The sequence below is a fragment of the Grammomys surdaster genome, unplaced genomic scaffold, assembly GCF_004785775.1.
Source record: "Grammomys surdaster isolate TR1022 unplaced genomic scaffold, NIH_TR_1.0 267, whole genome shotgun sequence".
In the NCBI taxonomy this organism is placed as follows: Eukaryota; Metazoa; Chordata; class Mammalia; order Rodentia; family Muridae; genus Grammomys; species Grammomys surdaster.
In genome coordinates this window covers 3,134,089-3,154,446 of record NW_021604708.1, presented here as the reverse complement: position 1 = coordinate 3,154,446, position 20,358 = coordinate 3,134,089, and the positions used below count along the sequence as shown (strand labels likewise).

General features: G+C 38.5%; 3 protein-coding genes across 3 annotated transcripts in view; 1 reads left to right on the top strand and 2 right to left on the bottom strand.

Moving 5' to 3' along the window:
* Positions 1-20,358, bottom strand: part of LOC114628299 (histone H3) — a 132,596-nt gene that overhangs the window by 65,130 nt on the left and 47,108 nt on the right. The window lies entirely within an intron of this gene.
* On the bottom strand, positions 11,087-11,479 carry LOC114628307 (histone H2A type 1-B/E-like). The gene has a single exon (XM_028776272.1). It carries the CDS (start codon positions 11,477-11,479, stop codon positions 11,087-11,089), a length of 393 nt encoding a protein of 130 aa, XP_028632105.1.
* Positions 11,764-19,906, top strand: LOC114628312 (histone H2B type 1). The gene is made up of 2 exons (XM_028776277.1): positions 11,764-12,180; positions 19,665-19,906. The coding sequence occupies exon 1, from the start codon at positions 11,791-11,793 to the stop codon at positions 12,169-12,171; it is 381 nt and encodes a 126-aa protein (XP_028632110.1). The 5' UTR covers positions 11,764-11,790; the 3' UTR covers positions 12,172-12,180; positions 19,665-19,906.

Below are 20,358 nucleotides of genomic sequence, written 5' to 3'. Positions count from 1 at the left end.
GAATGGAAACATGGTACTCACAGAGTCCAGGACTGTGGGTATTTTTCCTCAGGTGTGTTGTTGAGTTCTTTCCAGGGTTCTCAGACCTCTCTTGGTTTGGTCCACAGTTCATTTGTTCATTACGAGCGGGTTTACAAAGAACCCTAAATTGACAGATACATTTTTTGGTTGTCTTTCAAAGCATTTGGTTTATGGTACTAAGTTTGTTTGCCTAGATCCAGACTTTTGATTTTGTTGTTTGTTTGCTTGTTTTCAAACCCCTAAAGAGTGTTTTATTTGCTTTTGGAACTCTGAAGCAATTTTGGTTTCTGTTTTAATTTGTCATTGGTTTTGCCTTTGGCTTATCTCGTTTTATTATTACTTGGCCTTTTTATCCTGATTTTCCCTCACAAATACTTAATTCTGTGGTTTTCTGTTGCATCTCCTGTGACCTTGGGAAGCCTTTCACTTAGGATATTTACAGGCAGTTTTTGAGAAGGCGAAAGAGGCTTGGTGTTAATAGAATGGGGTGGGGGGTAAGCTTTCAAAATCCAGAGAGTGTTTGGAGATAAACCAGCATCTGGTTCTCCAGCTGGCCTGTGCAACTACTGACTTTCAGCTTGTAAGTATTTGTAAAAATAAGGAGATCTAACCAAGGTTTTATGGTTCTTCCAGTGGGGGAAGGTGTATTAGTCAGGGTTCTCTAGAGCGACAACTGAGAGAATGAATCTGTATATATAAGAACAGGTTGCTTTAGAGTAGCTTACAGGTTATGACTGATCGTCCAGCACTAGCTCTCTCCCTATGAACAGCCAGAGAATACCGTAGTTGTTCAGTTCACAAGGCTGAATATCTCAGTTGATCTCTAATACACGCCAGAACCTGGAAGAAGTGGGCTCTAATAAGCTTGACACTGCGAATGAACTTGACAGGGCAAGTGAGGGCAAGTACCCTTTCTTTTATGTCCTTTTAATAGGGTGCCATTAGAAAGTGTGGTCCAGATTTAAGGTATAGATCTTTCCACCTCAAAAGATGAGGATTTAGGATGAGTCTTCCCATTTCAAATAATAAAAAACCAAGAAAACTTCTTATGGGTGTGCCCAGCTGTTCAGGTTTCAGTTACTTCCAGATGTAGTCAAATTGACAACCAAGAATAGCCATCACAGAGGAACATTTGATGTTTCAAAATTGGCTTTTTTTGGTCTGCTTAATTGAGTTGTAGACAACAACAACAACAAATCACAACCAAACAGCTTACTTTAATTAAAATGTAAAATTGTAAAAATTTATAAAATTCATAATAATGAGAACTCCATGAAAAGTCTGCTTGTGAATTAAAATGAGCTGCTAGTAAGACATTTACTTAAGACTCTGGCCAGGGAAGCAGATCAGTGTCTTGTCCAGCCATCATCAGAGAAATTTCTTCAACAGATAAGGACAAACACAGAGACCCACGGCCACATATTATAGAGAGGGAAACCTTGGAATACTCAGCCCTTAATGGAATACCTCCATCAGATTTCTCCCCTCAGGGCTCAGGGAGCCCTGGAAGATGAGGTAGAAAGAGTGTAAGAGCCCCAATGGATGGATGATACCAAGAAAACAAGGTCCTTTAAATCACCATGAGCAAAGTTCACATGAACTCACAGAGGCTGAGGCAGCATGAACAGGGCCTGCACGGGTCTGCACCACATCCTCTGCACTTACATTTTTCTTGGAGTTTAGTGTTTCTTCCACTAATATTGCACCCCTGCCAAATTCAGGGCCAGACCAAGATGTATTTACTCCAAAGATGTGGAGCTCTCAGGCTTCCTGACTTTTTTCAAACTGACCAACCCTATATCAATGAAAGACGGTCCCCCAAAGACCCTTAAACCCTGCAGCTCTCAAGAAGAGACCTGGCTTTGGTTTTCCAGTCTTTGCAGAGGCCCTGTCGTGTGTGTTTTCTCATCTCTTAACAATGCCTCTCTCTTTCTCTCTCATTCAGTTTATTTACTTACTTATTTATTATTTATTTAGGGACAGGGTCCTTTCTATGTAGCCCTCTTGGTTGTTCTTTCTTCTTTTTCTCTTGTTTTATAACATTTAGTGATCACACATGAGGGCAAAATAAAAATTTTGAGTATGCATTTTGAAATTAATAGGAATAATAAAGATGCCAACACAGGTTAATATACTCTTAGAACCATTCTACTGGATAATGATGTAAATATTTAAAAGTACATATTTATCCTCTAATATATATATTTAGGTTTTTAATAATTATTTTATTTGTTTACATTTCAAATATTAACCTCTTCCCAGTCTCCCTTTCACGAGCCCTCCCACCCTGTCCTCCCTCCCCTTTGTTTCTAAGAGTGCGTTCCCCCATCTATCTACCCACTCCAGCCTCACTGCTCTAGCATCCCCCTTCTCTGGGGCATCAAGCCTCTGCAGGACCAAGGGCTTCTCCTCTCACTGATGCTAGTAAGGCAGTCCTTTGCTGCATATGTAGCAGGAGCCACAGACTGGCCCATGTGTACTCTTTGGTTGGTGGTTTAGTCCTTGGGAGCTCTGAGGGGTCTGATTAGTTGATACTGTTGTTCTTCTTATGGGGTTGTAATCCCCTTCAGCTCCTTCAGTCCTTCCCCTAGCTCTTCCATTGGGGTTCCCATGCTCAGTCCATTGGTTGGCTGTGAGTATCTTCATCTGTCTTAGTCAAGTGCTGGTAGAACCTCTCAGAGGACAGCCATACCAGTTTCCTGTCTGCAAGCACATCTTGGGATCAACAATAGCATCGGGGTTTGATGTCTGTGAATGGGTTGAATCCCAAGGTGGGGTGGTCTCTAGATGGCCTTTCTATCAGGTTCTGACAGGCTCTGTCAGGCTCTGCTCCATTTTTTTGTACCTGCATTTCCTTTGGACAGGAACAATTCTGGGCTAAAAATTTTGAGATAGGTGGGTGGCCGCATCCTTCAATTGTGGGCCATGTCTATTTATTTACTGGAGGTGGTCTCTTCAGGTTCTATCTCCCTGCAGTTGAGCATTTCTGCTAAAGTCATCATCACTGGGTCCTGGGAGCACCCTGCATTCCTGGTGTCTGGGGCTTTGTAGTTGTCCTCCCCTTCCTGTCTCCCAGTTCCTCTCCCCCCTCACTGGTACATACTTCTATTCATTCTCCTGGCCCTTTGGATTTCTCTCCTATCTCCTCCTCCCATACCTGATCCTGTCTCCCCTTTCCCTCAACTGAAAAATCTTGAATGGCTGAGAAGCACCTAAAGAAATATTCATCCTTGGTCATCAGGGAAATGCAAATCAAAATGACCCTGAGATCCATCTCACACCAATCAGAATGGGTAAGATCAAAAATTCAGATGACAGCAGATGCTGGTGAGGATGTGGAGAAAGAGGAACACTACTCCATTGTTGGTGGGATTGCAAGTTGGCACAACCATTCTGGAAATCAATCTGGCAGTTCCTCAGATAATTCGAAATAGTTCTACTTGAAGACCCATTTATGCCACTCTTGGGCACATATCCAAAAGACACTCCACCATACCACAAGAACACATGCTTCACTATGCTCATAGCTGTTTTATTTGTAATAGCCAGAAGCTGGAAGCAAACCAGATGTCCCTCAATGGAAGAATAGATACAGAAAATGTGTTTCATTTACACAGTGGAATACTACTCAGTTATTTTAAATAACTGGACAAGGACTTCATGAATTTTGCAGGCAAATAGATAGAACTAGGAAATATCCTGAGTGAGATAATCCAGAACAATGTCTCTCTCTACTATAATACCTTAAAATTTTAACAAATAATTAATTTAAATTTAGTTAAGAACACACATGCAAAAACATTAATGTACTTGACCTGTATTTGTATATAACTGGTAGTTTCCAAAGGTATCATATTAATATTTTCTGGGCTTTAGATACAGTGTACAAGCTTTCATTTAAGATTACCTCATTAAAGTTGTTTTCCAAAGTTTTAATAATAATAATGTTAAGACTAGCCTATGTTGTGAAAGGCTTATAAAAATGAAAATGGTTATAAATAAGATGAATACAGTACAAAGATCATAAAACTTTTTGTGATGAACTTTTTCTGTGCTCTGAAATAATCTTGATTCTTTAAGAGAAGATGTTTGTGATGGTTTGTTTATATGTGCCCCAGGGAGTGGTACTATTAGAAGGTGTGGCCCTGTTGGAGTGGTGTGTTACTGTGGGTGTGGGGTGTAAGACTGTCATCCTAAATGCCTGGAAGTGAGTCTTCCACTAGCAGCCTTCAGATGAAGATGTAGAACTCCTAGTTCCTCCTGCACCATCCTTGCCTAAATGCTGCCATGTTCTTGCCTTGTTGATACTGAACTGAACCCCTGAACCTGTAATCCAGCCCCCGTTAAATGTTGTCCTTATAAGAGTTGCCTTGGTCATGGTGTCAGTTCACAGCAGTAAAACCCTAACTTTGACAATGATCTTAAGTATTAACCTCTCTTTGTAATGTTCACCCCAAACCCTTAAAACAACAAAAACTTTGTTTCATCTTTTCACTAAGAAGACATTTAAAATATGTGATTAGATTTTAATATTATATTTTTCCCCATTAGATTTTTTGCTTTTTGTCTAGTCAGTTATTACTTTAACCACAGACAATCTTCTTTTTGGAAATTTATGTCTATTTGAAACATTCTCACTAAACTAGTGATTGTGGAACTCAATTTAGTAGACAAATATTTAAAACATTTAAAATATTTGTTCCTTTAGATAAACAGCAGATAGTATTGTGAAGTACTTTTAAATATTATAACTGAAATTCTAATTGTTACAGAGACTCCCACAATGGATAAACACAACCACACTATTTAATGAATCGTAAGACATAAGACATAATATCAAAGGTTCCTTTCTGATAACGTGTCAGGACTATACCCAGATACTTCTCACTAGTTCATCAACTATTAAATTCAAGGAGATGAGTTTTCTCACAGTCTCAGAACACATTCATGTAGATCAGGAAATGCTAAATAATAGTTACTCATCTTCAATGCCATTGACAGCTGAATACTCCATGTAACTAACATTTCTCTCAGTTTTTATTTGTTAAATATCTTATAATTAAAATAAAAAATAGTTTATAGTTAATATAAACATATTAATGTAATATATATTTATATATTATATAAAATATATAATAAACATATATACAATTTATAAAACTATATAAATAGAATAATACTAATCTTGGTTTTAAGGAAGCTACAAATGAAGATATTTCTTTTTATTATTCATTTTTTTCTTAATGTGATTGTTTGCTTATCCCAAATGCACACCTTATTCAAAAACTAGTCTTCATGTTTAAATAATTCAAATATTCTCCATCTCTGTCTCTATCTATCTATTATCTCTCTCTCTCTCTCTCTCTCTCTCTCTCTCTCTCTCTCTCTCTCTCTCCTTCCAAACCATTTTTGGTCATGGTGTTTGGTGACAGCAATAGAAACCCTAACTAAGACAATATGTATATTTAAATTCACTATTCTGTATAATTGGATAAAACAAGAAAAATCCATGTTTTAATTGAACGTTTATTCTATCTAGATTTAACTCTTCTTGTTTGAATTAGGCAAAAGTCATCAACCTCTAATAACAACATTCATAATTTTTTTATACTTTAAGCACCGATGGTTCTTGATTAAACTAATATCTAAGATGCCCCATAAGACAATTAGTCAGGATTAAAAATAATGAAACCATATTTGTATTTTACTGAGTTAAGAAAGGATGTCATTACAATGACTCCCTTCAAAGTTCCAGTTCTACCCATTTAGATATAAGATAGCTCACAGAGTACAATAACTGTAAATACACAGGAAAACATATAGCTAACCTAGTTTAAAAGATATGTACATTTTTGTTCTTTTATGTTTCCTTCTTCATTTCATTGAGTCAAACTATGCTCTTCATTAACTTTAGGTAACATAACCTTATTACATGTCATATGTAGTGTTATGTCAGATAAGATGGCCTATGGGAGTGTGTGCAGAGAAAGTCAGATCAAGATCATGGTGGCTGGTGGCTTTGTCATGAACCCAGAGTTCTTTTCTTAATGTCTTTTACAAGCTCTTCTCTCATGAAGACTATTGTCCTGACCAGTACTCAGCCTTATCTACATCAGATCCTAGGAATGAGTTCCTTACTGTGAGGGCCTTTATCATATTTAATCTATGTGGGTTCCAGTATGCAGAAAATATGATACTTGGCCAAAAGGGAAAACTGTAAATGATAATTCCTGAAAAGAAGATGTGTCTGCAAGGACTGATGGACTAGTTAGAACTGCATGACGTGGAGGGTTCAATGTTTTGACTGCAGAGGCTGATCACTATATATTGAGCTAGCTTTAACCTTCTACAAAGCCACCCCTTGCCTGCTTCTGAGTCTGCATTAGCATCTTGTGATGAACAGATAAAAATAGTTTTAAATCTACTACATTAGCAGACTACTAGCTTCCATCTATGGAATACTAAGAATGTCATTATATAGCATCTCAGACCTATAGAAGAGCTTCCCCCATCTTATATCCACACCTCTTATGTGCTAACTGATCTATTTTAAGCTTGCCTTACATTATGACTTTCTTTGTCTTGTAAAGCTGCAAAATATCAAGAAAATGCTTACATGTTGGAATGTGGAATTTGGGGTAACCTAAATTTCTCTCATCAGGTCATGGTCACTCAAATTCAGCTCCAGAATAAACTATTTCTTATTCCCTTTAAAGTAAGAGCTGTTGTGTCACGTCATCCCTATGTCCACTCTACCAAGAAATAAAACCAACCCCTGCTGCTGCCGCCGCCACCACCACCACCACCACCACCACCACCACCACCAACTACTACTCCCTATCCAATCAGTTATTTATTTATTTATTTTTAAGGCAGCCAGAAAAGAAAGGACAGTTGTCAGTGTGGTAAGGGTTAAGCCTTGAGAAGCCTGACAATATACACTAAAGTATAGAGTCTGGAATTCAGTACTCTAGCTTCTTGCAGAAAGACCCTCAACTTCAGCAATGTCCATATGTTCTAAATCCTAGAAATTATAGATTCATGCATCATTGCCCAATAACTATTAAAGTACTCACATATAACAGGGAATAAGGAAAGTTGTATTTTACTGTTTGACAATTTTGCTTCTTTTGAGGTCTTCATGCTATAGTTTGATTTTTCTGAATGGCATAATAGTTCTACTGACTTGTTTTTTTTTTTCTTTTAAAACAGGATTTTTAAAAATAATAGTTTCCAAGTGTAAATATAGGTGATGAATGTCTTTAGTAGGTATCCTAATAATGCTAATCTGTCTTATTCATATATTAACTTTATCTATTATACAATATTTATTTTAACAATAATATTCCAAATGGATGCAATGAAAAAAAAACACATAAAAATGAGTTGCAATGACAGGAAACATGGGAAAGAATATTACTATCCATAGATTATTTGACATTGTAAAGGGTTAGGGCAATTGATGATGCTGTTTTAAAGTTTGCTTTTATTTTTGCTTGCTTTTGTTCTGGATATGCCAAAACCTCAAATAAGGACTCCATCTCAGCAGTGCAACTTAGTAAAACCCTAAGATAAATGTCTCTCTCTGGGGCCCAAGTAGCTTCCCCATCTGGAGAACTAGTGGGGGGATTGTTACTGAGTTTGTGTCCCTGGGAAAATATCATAGACTCAATCCAATTATAATTAAAAATTTATTGATTAGCTGCTAGCAGGACAAACAAACTTGGGGCTACAAGTTTGTTGGGATTGCCATGAAAGAGGGGTATGGGGAAGGAATTTTAAAGGGAGAAAAAATCTTACCAAGTCCTTCAATATCTACTGCAAACAAGTAAAAACTGTTCTATTCTGCTAAGTTAGGTGATTAAGGCATCTCAAAATAATCTTTGAGTCTCTGCATAGGTAAGTTACAGAAAGCAAGCAAGCAAGCAAGCAAGCAAGCAAGCAAGCAAGCAAGCAAGCTAACAAACAGATCTAATCATATTATAACAAGTAGATTGTTATGGCTATACATTTTTGGGTAGTGGTTACTTGGAAGTTATCTTTTAGACACTGGAGTCAGAGACAAATGGCTGGTGGGTACCATGATGGATGCCTAGCATAAAATGGAGCTTCTTTAGCCATATCAGGGATAACTTTTATCAATGTGCTTTAATTCAAAGACTTTCCCAGGACCCTTGAGACAAAATTGGTGAAGATCTGCTCAAGGCTTGAAAACCAACTGAAGCTGTAAGATATTTATTTAGTGTTCTAGAGAATTCTGTCTAGTGGTAAGCAGGACTCTAAGGTATAAATAATGACCATGCATAACAGAAGTCAAAGAACTATGTTAGAGATGAGTTGGGACAGAGCTGTGTGGGATGCTGTGCTTGGTAGCCTGTTCCTAGATGCCCCTCCACTGTCAGATGTGGACAATTGTGTTTCTCTGAAGCACCTTAGACAACCTCCACAACAGTCAGACCATTAGAAAGCATGATCTAGTGTTAAAGATGGTGGTATTGGCAGCTTTTGTTTGGTGTGTACTTGATATCTTCCCTGGTAGTACACTGACTCTCTAGAACAAAATGCTTTCTGGCTTGCCCAGTCTCTGATGCATTCAATTCAGCACACTCAGTGCTTTTTTTTTTTTTTTAAAAAAAACAAAAACAAAAAACAAAAAACAAAAAAACCAAGTACCTCTTTGTAGTCCTAAACTAACCATTTACAATTTAACAAGTTGAGGCCTTGATTTCACCATCTTGATGAAGATGAAAACAAAAAGGTTATCAATTTTCATGATGGATCCATTCACGAGCAAATGTTTAAATGCAAAGTTTTGTTTTAAGAACCTGTAACTACTAGAACATCTCAAGTCTTCTCTATCTCATCTCCTACCTCACCACAGGGACACAGGTCCTGTAGATCCTGAAAACTATCTTCCCACCATATCAAGTCTTTGTTTTATTTTTTTGTACCCTGAATAAAAGCCATGCTGGCTTCCGCTGAGGATTCAGCACGTTCACACACTGTCACATTTCAACATCTGTCCCCTTTATAAAGACTTCTTTTCTCCCTTTAAGTTCTTTTTAGAATTTAGGATGCAATTAAGTAACTCTTTGTTATATAATCCTCTATATGATAAAGGCTACTCATTATGTAATAATTTTGTACTATTTCAATTTTTCTTCCAATAATCTCTTAGGCAAGGATGGTTATAAAATATAAGCATTCGAAGTGCTGGTTTTCTAATCTTGGGAATTTAGTTAACTTCTTTCGATTCTATTTTTTTTTTCATCAAAACATCTACCATAGCGATAGTACTTGTTTTTGACCGTTGACTTACACAGATTAGTGAGGAGCACACATATAGTTGGCATGAGTGGTGCTTACCCAGCAGCCATCTGTCCTAATCAGCCTGTGCTCTTCTAGTTTCAGGGTACACACTACAGAGTAAGGGTCTTTTCAGAGCAAAGTGAACACAGACACAGAAAGATATTGAGGTAGAGGAGCTTAAACATACACTTGAAAGTCTCACACTTGGGAAATTTGGGTTCAAAGGAAAATTGGCAAGGAAATGAAAATGATTCCAAAGCTCATATGAAGTAAGTGAGATCCAAAGATCCAGGATCTCAAACTTGAAGAAATCCTGAGCTGGACTCCTGACCTCATAGTAGTAGCTATGCACAGTGATATCAGACTTTGCAAGCCAAGCTTGCTTGTGGTCACAACTATTGTTCCAGCACTTAGGAGGCTGAAGCAAGAGAATTAGCTACCTAGCACATTTGAGGGAAGCCTGGGTACAAGAGACCCTGCATAAACAAACAATGCCATTCTTCCTCAGCATGACATGTTGACACACGCCTGTATTCCTAATATTTGACAAATGGTAGCAGAAAACTCCGGAGTTCAAGGTTAGCCTTAGATATGTAGTAAGTACTCAGACAGCTTGGGTCTCATGAGATCTGTTTCTCCAAAACCCAAGCAACTCAGAAAATTCTTTTTTCATTTTCATTTTTTTTTAAAGTCCACAGCACCCAGTATTCCTTGGTGGTCTTCTATCCAAGTAATAACTAGGCCTGACACTGCTTATCTTCTAAAATTAGTCACATTTAGGTGGTATGATCATAGATTTTTTTTTCTCATAGGAGGAGTCAATGTGATTTTTTTCCCCTCACTTTTTTTCCCCCCTCATTTTTTGCCTTTTATCTTCACTGTTTCTGGGCATCTAATTATTTTTCTTTTAGAATGGCTGCTGGGGAAGGAGGAAGAGGCTGCCTGGGTTCTCCAATATCAATTGGTAAGAGGGCAAGGACTAATTTCTGGTCAACACACACACACACACACACACACACACACCCCTAATAAACCCTGTCTCGAAAAGCAAGCAAGTCAGCCAGCCAGCCAGCCAGCCTAGAACATTTTTACTACATATGTGGATTCGAATTCTGGAAACTAAATGGTCTCAACCTGAATGCTTTAAGTTTAGTGCCGTGAGATTTTTGTATGGCTCTTGTGCTTGGCAGATCTTTCTAGTGACACCCTTGACCACTGGGATTCCCTGACCCTCATTTCCTATTCAAAGACCAAACAATGTCCTGATCAAAAAATCGGTGAGACCAAGCACATAGAAAAATGGAAGTTGGGAGCTTTACTAAGGTTTCCAGATAACGCCTACTTCCATTGTTTTGAGAAGGCCAGAGACCCCAACCTTTACTTGACTTGAACTTCAGATAACACTCATTACCATTCATGGAATGCCTTGGGCAGTAGGCTTAGTGTTATTAGAAACATGCAACCTTCAGCTAACTTACATTGACAGACATTAGTATTCTGCTTAGACTAGTCAGAACTGTAAGCTGAGACGTTTATCAAATTCTAAGGGGTCCTACCAGCCTTAATACTACAGAAATACTTCCAAGCTGTCATTAAGACTGTTCTTAGAACTAAGACCAATTGTTACCATCTAAAGTCCACTAGGTATGGGCAAAGATTATTTCAGCAGTGTATTCTGTTCAACCCTTCTTTTGAAACAGTGGGGGCTCTGAAAAGAGCCTTTGGGTTTGAAGTTTCCGCAAATCCTGTAGTCTAATTACTTTCCCTTGGCCTTGTGGCTGCTCTCGGTCTTCTTGGGCAGCAGCACGGCTTGGATGTTGGGCAGGACGCCGCCCTGCGCGATGGTGACGCGGCCCAGCAGCTTGTTGAGCTCCTCGTCGTTGCGGATGGCCAGCTGCAGGTGGCGCGGGATGATGCGCGTCTTCTTGTTGTCGCGGGCCGCGTTGCCCGCCAGCTCCAGGATCTCGGCCGTCAGGTACTCCAGCACGGCCGCCAGGTACACCGGGGCGCCGGCGCCCACGCGCTCCGAGTAGTTGCCCTTGCGGAGCAGCCTGTGCACGCGGCCCACGGGGAACTGCAGGCCGGCCCGGGAGGAGCGGGTCTTGGCCTTGGCGCGAGCCTTGCCGCCCTGTTTGCCGCGTCCAGACATAGTAATACTGCAGAAGACACTAAGCAACAAAAACAAAGTACTAAGACCGGGAAAACGTGGCTGCTTTTATAGTAGATTCCCGGGTAGTAAACACTACTACTTGATTGGTTACAAGTGAGCCCAGTGATATAGCCAATAGCAAATCTGTACCTGGAAGCTTCATTTGCATAATTCCGCCCACGAACCTACTGGTTTTTCTTCCTCCAATTAGCTAAGACTCATTCGAAATCCTTCATTAGCATAAACGCCCTATAAGTAGGAGAAGTCCGTTTCCAACCCACACTGAGCTTCCGGTGTTTGGAGATCCGAAGATGCCTGAGCCTGCTAAGTCCGCTCCCGCCCCGAAGAAGGGCTCCAAGAAGGCCGTGACCAAGGCCCAAAAGAAGGACGGCAAGAAGCGCAAGCGCAGCCGCAAGGAGAGCTACTCGGTGTACGTGTACAAGGTGCTGAAGCAAGTGCACCCCGACACCGGCATCTCCTCCAAGGCCATGGGCATCATGAACTCCTTCGTGAACGACATCTTCGAGCGCATCGCGGGCGAGGCGTCGCGCCTGGCGCATTACAACAAGCGCTCGACCATCACATCCCGGGAGATCCAGACGGCCGTGCGCCTGCTGCTGCCCGGGGAGCTGGCCAAGCACGCCGTGTCCGAGGGCACCAAGGCCGTCACCAAGTACACCAGCTCCAAGTGATCTTGCCAAGTAAGCCTCCGTTGAGAATTCCAAAGGCTCTTTTCAGAGCCACCCACTTTCTCAAAGAGAGAGCTGTGGTCGAACACTGTTAAGACAATGAGAAACTAGCTTAATATTTCAGTCTTTGTTAGATTTAGTCACCACCATTTTGTTTTAGTGTTTTGTAGGAAAATTTTCAGTCATAGCTTTGTAAACGTCACTTCCGGTGAGGCTGAGTTACTCCACCAGAACGAAGCTGTAGAACAGAGGTGACAGACTTTGAAGAAAATTGTTGCCATTAGAGGAAGTTTGTCTTTAAGCCGTAGTTGTTCCAGGTTTTATTTTGGGAAGAAGTACTTTCCAAGTTTGCTTTCAGTTTTAAAGTAGTAAACAGGAGGAGCCTGTCACAAAGAACAGTTTCAAATATTTGTAGTTTTAACAACAGACTACGGAGCTACCTGATATCTTAGATCAGTTTTTGATATCTTGGTACCAGAGTATTATAAAATGAGATCTGGCATTTCCAAACAACCTCTCTGGCACTGAGGTACTGGTGAGAAATGAAACTGAATTGTTCAAATGCAAATGTAGAAATTTATCCCGTTGGTAGCTAGAGTACTTTGGCCAAGAAATCCCAAACGAGTTAATTCAAAATAAAAGAATTTCAGAATCATTAGCGGAGTTAGAGGAATAACTCTGCTTGTCCAGGTGACGGGCTAATATTTCTATCGTTCTAACTTCCCACTGAACAAGCCATAAATATGGCTTTACTCAAGCTCAGTTCACTTCCTCCGGCCCCGTTTTTTTTGTTTGTTTGTTTTTGTTTTTGTTTTGTTTTTTTTAAAATATAAGCTCTTGTGTTGCCTGTTCGAAGAAACAGTACTGTAGCTTGCTCCTACATTATGAGCTAGCAGTGTGGAGAACCTTTCAGCCTTCTGGCGCCTTATGTCTCCTTCGTGCTTTGCTCTTGCACAGCTATACTTTTTCTGGTTCGCCTTAAGAGATGAATTTTTGCCAAAATCCCACAGATCAGACTTAGAAGTGTATTAAAGATTTCCAGGGTTAAAGTAGATTGATACTTTTCATTTGACAACCATTTAGTGTTGGTGATTTTCACTTTTGCCTTTGGTGAGACTCATGCTGTTTCTTTGTGTAGCCTGTCTTTTTTTTTTTTTTTTTTTTTTTTAAATCTCCTTCCAAATTCTATGTCTGTCTGTCTCTTGCTTACCCCGGCAACCCCCCACCCCCCATGCCTCCGCCGTGTATGTGTGTTGTGTGACATGTGGTATTTATATGAGTTCAGATGGTTGTCAGTTTGTTCAAAAATAGCATGACTGTATGAGAGAGAATGTAAATATAAAATAGCTGCCACCAGTAAGTTGATTTTAATGAAGCATCGACTGTAACAAGACAGTTCAAGACAAGAAGAAACCAGTGAAACATTATCTTGTCTCAACATTTCTAAAATTCACGATTTGCTAATTCCATGCCCGATTGTCACGTGCAGACAGGGTTATTGGCTATGTTCTTTTTATTGCAAGGTTCCAGAGGGGAGTGAGAAATAGCATAAAGTTGCCTGCTGAGGCAGAACGTTTGCTTCTACTATGTATAAAACAGTATTACTTAAATCTTAATGAGTTTATTATTAAGGAATATGGCATAACAGGAGAATGCCTACCAAAATTGAAACAGAACAAGATCACTCCTGTTCTGAATAGTGCTCTCCTGACACGACCTCTGTCTTGAAATTAATACTTTTGTCTCATTAGTCATAATACTTCAATAGACACCCATGTCTGCGTTCATTGACCTTCAGTCTTTTCTATTGTCCCAGTTAGCTCCTCTCACTTGCATAATTGTGAATATTTCCAATTTTATGAATATAAGTTTGAGCATGTTGTCTCAACATAAATCGGTTTTTATATAGGGTTTTAAAAAGTATATCAACTTTAATTAATTGAAAACTACTAATTATTATAAATTATTTCACATTCTTAGGCATTAAATTAAGGTGTGGCCTCTTTTTAAGATTAGATTCAAACTCGCATAGTTCTAGTCATAATTGCATTTGTACAGTTTTTTGTTTACTTAATAGTTTGACTTTTGGCTTAATTGTGTTAAGATGGATCTTTTATTATATAAATGTGTTAGCATAATAATCTAGTTTACAGAAGCTAGGGTTTGTTGTATAGAAAAGTCTACCTTAAGTTTAGCAACTTTTCCCACTATATTTGTTTAGTTGAATAAAATCACTTTTTAATATAAATAGTGTGCATTGAACTAAATCAAATCATAAAGTAATTTTAAAAATGGAATAAAACTTAAATAACAAGTGGTAAGGAATCTCAACACAAGTGGTAAGGAGTCAACATCTCAGCTTAAAAATTGAATTCACTGGCAAATACTTAATTTAAGAATTTAGATGAATCTTAAGTGGAATGAATTAGTGCTTCCTCATTAGATACTATTTAATTTCTAACTTAGAGGTTACAAAACATAAGACATTGGGATGTTTGCTCTGTGCAAGTCTCCTATTGATCCACAGGTTATAACTAGCAGCGCTTAGCAAATTAGAAAACACTGTTCTTTCTGTTTAAAATGGTGAGACCCTCCTTACTTTTGCTACTTTAGATTTGTAGGAGTAAAAGATACTGGAGATATATCACGGGTCTAGAGGGCCAGGCAGGGTTGGGACTGGGGCTTGTTAGTGTATATATATATGGAAACACAATTGCTTGCTTTGTTTAAGGGTTGTCTTTAATTGGTATCTAGCTCCTTAGCTACAGAGGAAAACAAAGAAGCATACAAGATAATGATTATATTTACTCTATGTTTTAAGAGAGTTGGCACTGTTAAGTAATATAGTAATTCATTTTAGTGCATAAGACTCAGGGGTGTAACAGGCTGTCTCTGTTTTCTTTTTATGTAGCTGGGATTTGTTCTCATATCTTAATGTGATGATCAGTTTGTTATCAATCTTAAAGTTTGTAATAATAAATTTGGCAGGATGAGTTTTACACTAAAAACCTATTATGAGGTTTTTCTCATTTATCTCTTAGTAACAACCAATTTTCCTTACACTGCAAAGAAAGATTAGGATTCTAAAATAAGCAGTTGTGTTTGAGTTCGCAGGGACTGTCTACTTGTAATCGATTCTTTAAAAATTGTTTTGAAAGGGGTAGTGAGGAGATAACTTAGTAAAGTGCTTGCTGTGCTATATGAAGACCAAAGTTTACTTTTCAGAACTTGTGTAAAAATTGCCAGAGGTGGTGGTGGAGGTGTGTGCCTGTAGTCAGCACATGGGGAAATGTGTGCTAATCATTAACTGAATGTCCTTGAGGTACTGGCAAATGGCACCGTCCTGATCTTGCACAGTACAATAATCAGAAAGATGGGTTGAGGACTGAAGGAAACATTAAATGGAGAACTGAGAACTGGTTCACACAAGTATGCTGCAACCTATTGTTCTGTAAGGAAAAGGTGAAGCCTCTGGAGTTCAAGTTAAGGCCAATCACTTACAGTTTCTGTGCCTCAGTAGCTTCACCTGTACCTTGAGGATAATGGTACTAGTGCTGGCATTCTGGAAACAATATGACTAATTAGTGTAGCATTGCAAAGTGTCTTCTTTGGGGTGTGGGGGAAATTGTCACTAAGTGGCAATAGAAAAGATCCTAAAGACCATTGTTTTTTGTTTTGTTTTCATGTAAAAAGCATATTGCCAGTTTTAATATTATGAACTTAGAATTTCAATTTAAGATAGGTAAAAATGAAAGTTGTCAGAGAAAGGTCAAAAATATGTATTCTTCTTTAAAAATACATTTTATCTATTATTTGTGAAAGTCTACTTCCTCCTTCTTCCTGTGGCTCCCAGGGATTGAACTCAGGTCTTTAGGTTTGGTAGCAAGCATTTTTACTCTCTCAAGCCACCTTGCCAGGTCAAGGTTAAAGATCTTTAATCCATCCACATGCTGTCTGCTATTGTCTGACAAAGTTTATACATTTTCATTCTTATATTTAAAAGACTTAGAGCTTAATATCAAAATCTTGGGAATAGTTCATCTATCATATTGAGAGATAGAATTTTACAAATTATAGAGTTCAGAAAAAAATGACAAGTTGAGAGAAAATGCATTTTTTCCCCAATACATAATCTCTTTAGGAACATTTCTAAGAAGATTTAAAACAATTATCCCCCAAGGTAGTTCAGATTCAGCGAATTTTAAAGAAACCCCCAGTAATCCCAAGTTCATGGCATTAAAAATTCCTTTATGTGAACCTTCACCCTGTGTACCCTGGGTGGCTAAGCTCACAGACACTTGAGCCCAGTACATAGTTGCTTTTGACCTTCTCTTCAAGACATGATAAACTCAATTACTTAGATGCTAAAAATTCATCTTGCCAAGCAATTAGGTACTGTGGTTGCTTATAAATTAGGAAAAGGGAAGTGAGTCTTTCTAAAACCCCTTAGTTCTGAGTGGAAAAAAAGAAGTGGCCGGGTTGGGGTTGAGTTGAGGCTCAGTGGTCAAGTACTTGCTTTTCTAGAGGACCTGGGTTCAAATTCCAACACCCACATGTCAGCTCACAACCGAGCGTAACACTAATTCCAATGGATTTGATGCTCCTTTCTAGTCTGCACAGGTAGCAGCCCTGCAAGTAATATGCATGCAAAATTAAAAATAAATTATAAAATATAATTAATATAATAAAGTATATATAATTAATAATAAATATAAATAATATAATAAAAATAAATTAAATCATAAAATAAAATTTAAATAAATAAATAAAAGAAGTGGAATGTTTCACTCTCTCAGAGAATTATATAGATCTAAATCTGAATGTGCAAATTGTAGAGTATGTAGAGTTCCTGGTCTGGTATTGGATCTCCCAGCTGCTGTCTCAGAATCGATGAAGAGTTTGAAATGACAAGCTTGTCTCATTCTGATAAGACAAATCTATCTAGAGGAAGCAACTCAGTACATTCTTGACCTGCAAACCTAGGCTTCCTCAGCTGAATTCCATTCCCCAACACTAAAATAACTCAAGAGCAACAAATTAAAAAAGTGTAACAACCTGATGGAATTTAGACTCACCATGAAAACCTAACATCGAGTGGTTATGTGAGGCCATTTCTGGAAAGATTTAACCCTGGATGGATGCAGTGCCATCTCATGAACTGAGGTTACAGAGGAATAAAAAGGAGAAAGTGGTCTCTGCTTCCTGGTAGTGGATGCACTGTGGCCTGCGGTCTCACAGCCTGGCATGTCTTGATGGCTGGGACCCAGAGTCACAGTAAGCCCTCCTTCCTTCAGCTGCTTTGTCACAGTAACAAGAAAATAGGAAATAGATCTTTATACTCGCTTTGCTTCTTCTTTCTCCTCTATTTCCTTAGGTATAATTTTTCTTCACATCTTCTCTATTCTTATTGGCCAAACTTAGACAAGTTGGTCATTTTAATTTTCAACAAATATGCAATTCTATAGTTAAGTTTTTCTTAAGCTATTGATGTCTTGGAAACCAGGCTCTAAGTTTTATACATACTTTTGGACTTTAATATACTGTAATAAATATAAAATTTTGAACATGTATAATATATATTATAAAATTGCTTTAGGAATTCTACATAGATGATTCAGATCCCAAAATATTGAATAGAAAAACAAACAAAAACCCCCAAACACTGCCGGGTACAAGTGTCGATTAGAGATGCACTTTTTAGAGGTTGTGCATAAAGATAGTGTTGATGGTTCTAGTATCTTAAGAATCAAAGGCTGGTCTTTTAGCTCAGTCAGTTGTAACTATAAAGAGTAACTTTAACCAGCTAAATATTAAGTGTGTGAGCAACAGGCCTTATCACACACTGGCATTGTGAGTGTTGCTGGAGTGGCCTAAAAGGACTCCTGTTTTTCCTTTAAGACCCTCTACAAATACTTGGGACACATGGGGCTTGAAGGGCTGTTCTTTATAGTCTCTATTCTTCTCTCTGTGCTCTACTCTGCTGTGTTGGGTTTCGCAGGGATGTTCCTAGCCCTTGGTGTTTTTTTTTTTTCTTCTTCAGCTGCTGGATCTCTTGAATTGTTCCCATTTCTTCCTGTGTGGCAAACTCTTGCCCACTCTGAAGACATCTGCATGGCCATTTCCTTCTTGGGTGGCACCTACACCACCTCTTCCCAACTGCTCTAGACAGCATCGTGCCATTTGCACTTGTGATTACTTGTCTGTAACCTCAGTAGCCTCCTGTAACCTAGTAGTCCTTTGGTTTAGTCACCACAGTATTCCGAGGGCAGATCGCTCAGTTTGCTACACCGTAGGCACACATACACGACAATTGAATGGATCCAGTTTTAAAATAAATTGTAAAAATACATTCTACACTTTACATGCTCCTCTACACGTGTGCATAGTTAGGTGACAAAATCAGAAAATGCCTTCCTTTCTGATCTCCTTTTAGAGATCTACTGTTTCCAGGCTCCTCCTTACAGAAGCTTGTCAGAAACCACTAATGAATCACTTTGACTACTTTTTTGTGTCTGCAAATGTATCACGAAAGGAAGTCTTTTTAAAATGAAGTGACAGCTTAAGTATTACATGGGTCAAGTGAGAGTCACAATTACCTTTGATGAGCTTAACTTCCGGCACACTCCCTGCCTCGTTAATATGCCAGCCCACAGCTATTTGAGGGAATTGTCTATCATGCAAACCCTGCATACATTTCCTGCACTGGGCTTGAACATGTAGAAAGCATAATTTAAGATATACCTTTGTTTATTTATCAAGAACAATTGAAAAAATGTATTTTATGATACCTCTCAAATATACTAGGCATTGGGGGAGTACTTTTTCGTTAGATAGTTTTATTTATTGTGAAGGAAGATAGACGTGACCTCTCTAGCAGCTGCCTGAAGGCATGAGCATTTGAGAGGACGGAGGTTTCTGGAAACTCAATGCCTGCCTAATGTGGGAATAACAAACACTACTTTTTCAAACTGCTTTCATACAAGAATACTTGTAGGAGGCCGAAGGCTCCTGAGGAAGCCAGCACCCAGACCTGTACCATCCCAGCATCTAGGCAGCGCCACTGCTTTGGTTAGGAACAACCTGCACTCTCTTGTTTTTCCACCTGACAGATTCCTAGGCCTCCATCAGAGGAAATTTCCAGGGAACACTAATTAGACAGAGCATGCCCATTAATTCTATACTAAAACTCAAGGGGTACAGAAGGTTGTTTTACTGCATAGGCCCAGCATCTAATGACACCTGGGTAAATCGATTTCTCTGTTGCTGAATTTCATTTTCTATAATCAGGAGGGGAGCAGCAGTAGTTATGGCATAATGTGGTTATGATGACTAAATGCCTGGATGATATTTATAGGCTTCTCAGAATACTCCTTATCTCTAAGAAAAACCTCTGTATGCTAGTTGCCATTGTTCTGTCTTAGGTAGAACAGAAGGCATCTGCAGGATAGCTGAGTGAGTCAACCTTTCTCTCTCTCTCTCTCTCTCTCTCTCTCCAGGAGGAGTAGAATTGACATCGGTTCTACCACTCGTCAGTGCTGGATGCTGTATCCTCGAGACAGTGGAAATGGGCAATACTCACAGATTAACCGGCATATTTTCAAAACTCAAGAAGCAACTGATAAGCATATGACTAGAAATTCTATAAAAATGTTCACTGTAGAAATTTGTGATAAGAAAGACACACAAGTAGAAAATTAAAATATTCTTAGTAAAATTAAAATGTTCCTAGCAAAAGAAAGCCTTTAAGTGTTTGTGATGTGTGGGTATATATGATGTATATATAATAAATGTGTCATGTAAAGCAAAAATGCATCATGTTATATCATGGTATAAGAATGTAATTTTAATTAACTAGGTTTTTTAAAAAATCATTATTTATATAATTCTTATGTAATTTTAAAAATCAATACTTATGTAATTCTTTGTGTTTTTAGTTATTTTGAGTCCCTATTTTTGTGGAATATAGAACGTACAAATCATAAATTTTTATTTATAAATTTTCACTTTTTTTTTTTTTTAAACTTGAGGGGAAAACTTAGATCAAGCACCTGAAGTGGATATTCTCAGGATGGAGCTAAAGCGCATGTGTGTTGTGTGGCAGGCCCTGTGCTCAGTCCTTAGTACTGTTGTTCAAAAAGAAAAGGAGAGAGAGAGAGAGAGAGAGAGAGAGAGAGAGAGAGAGAGAGAGAG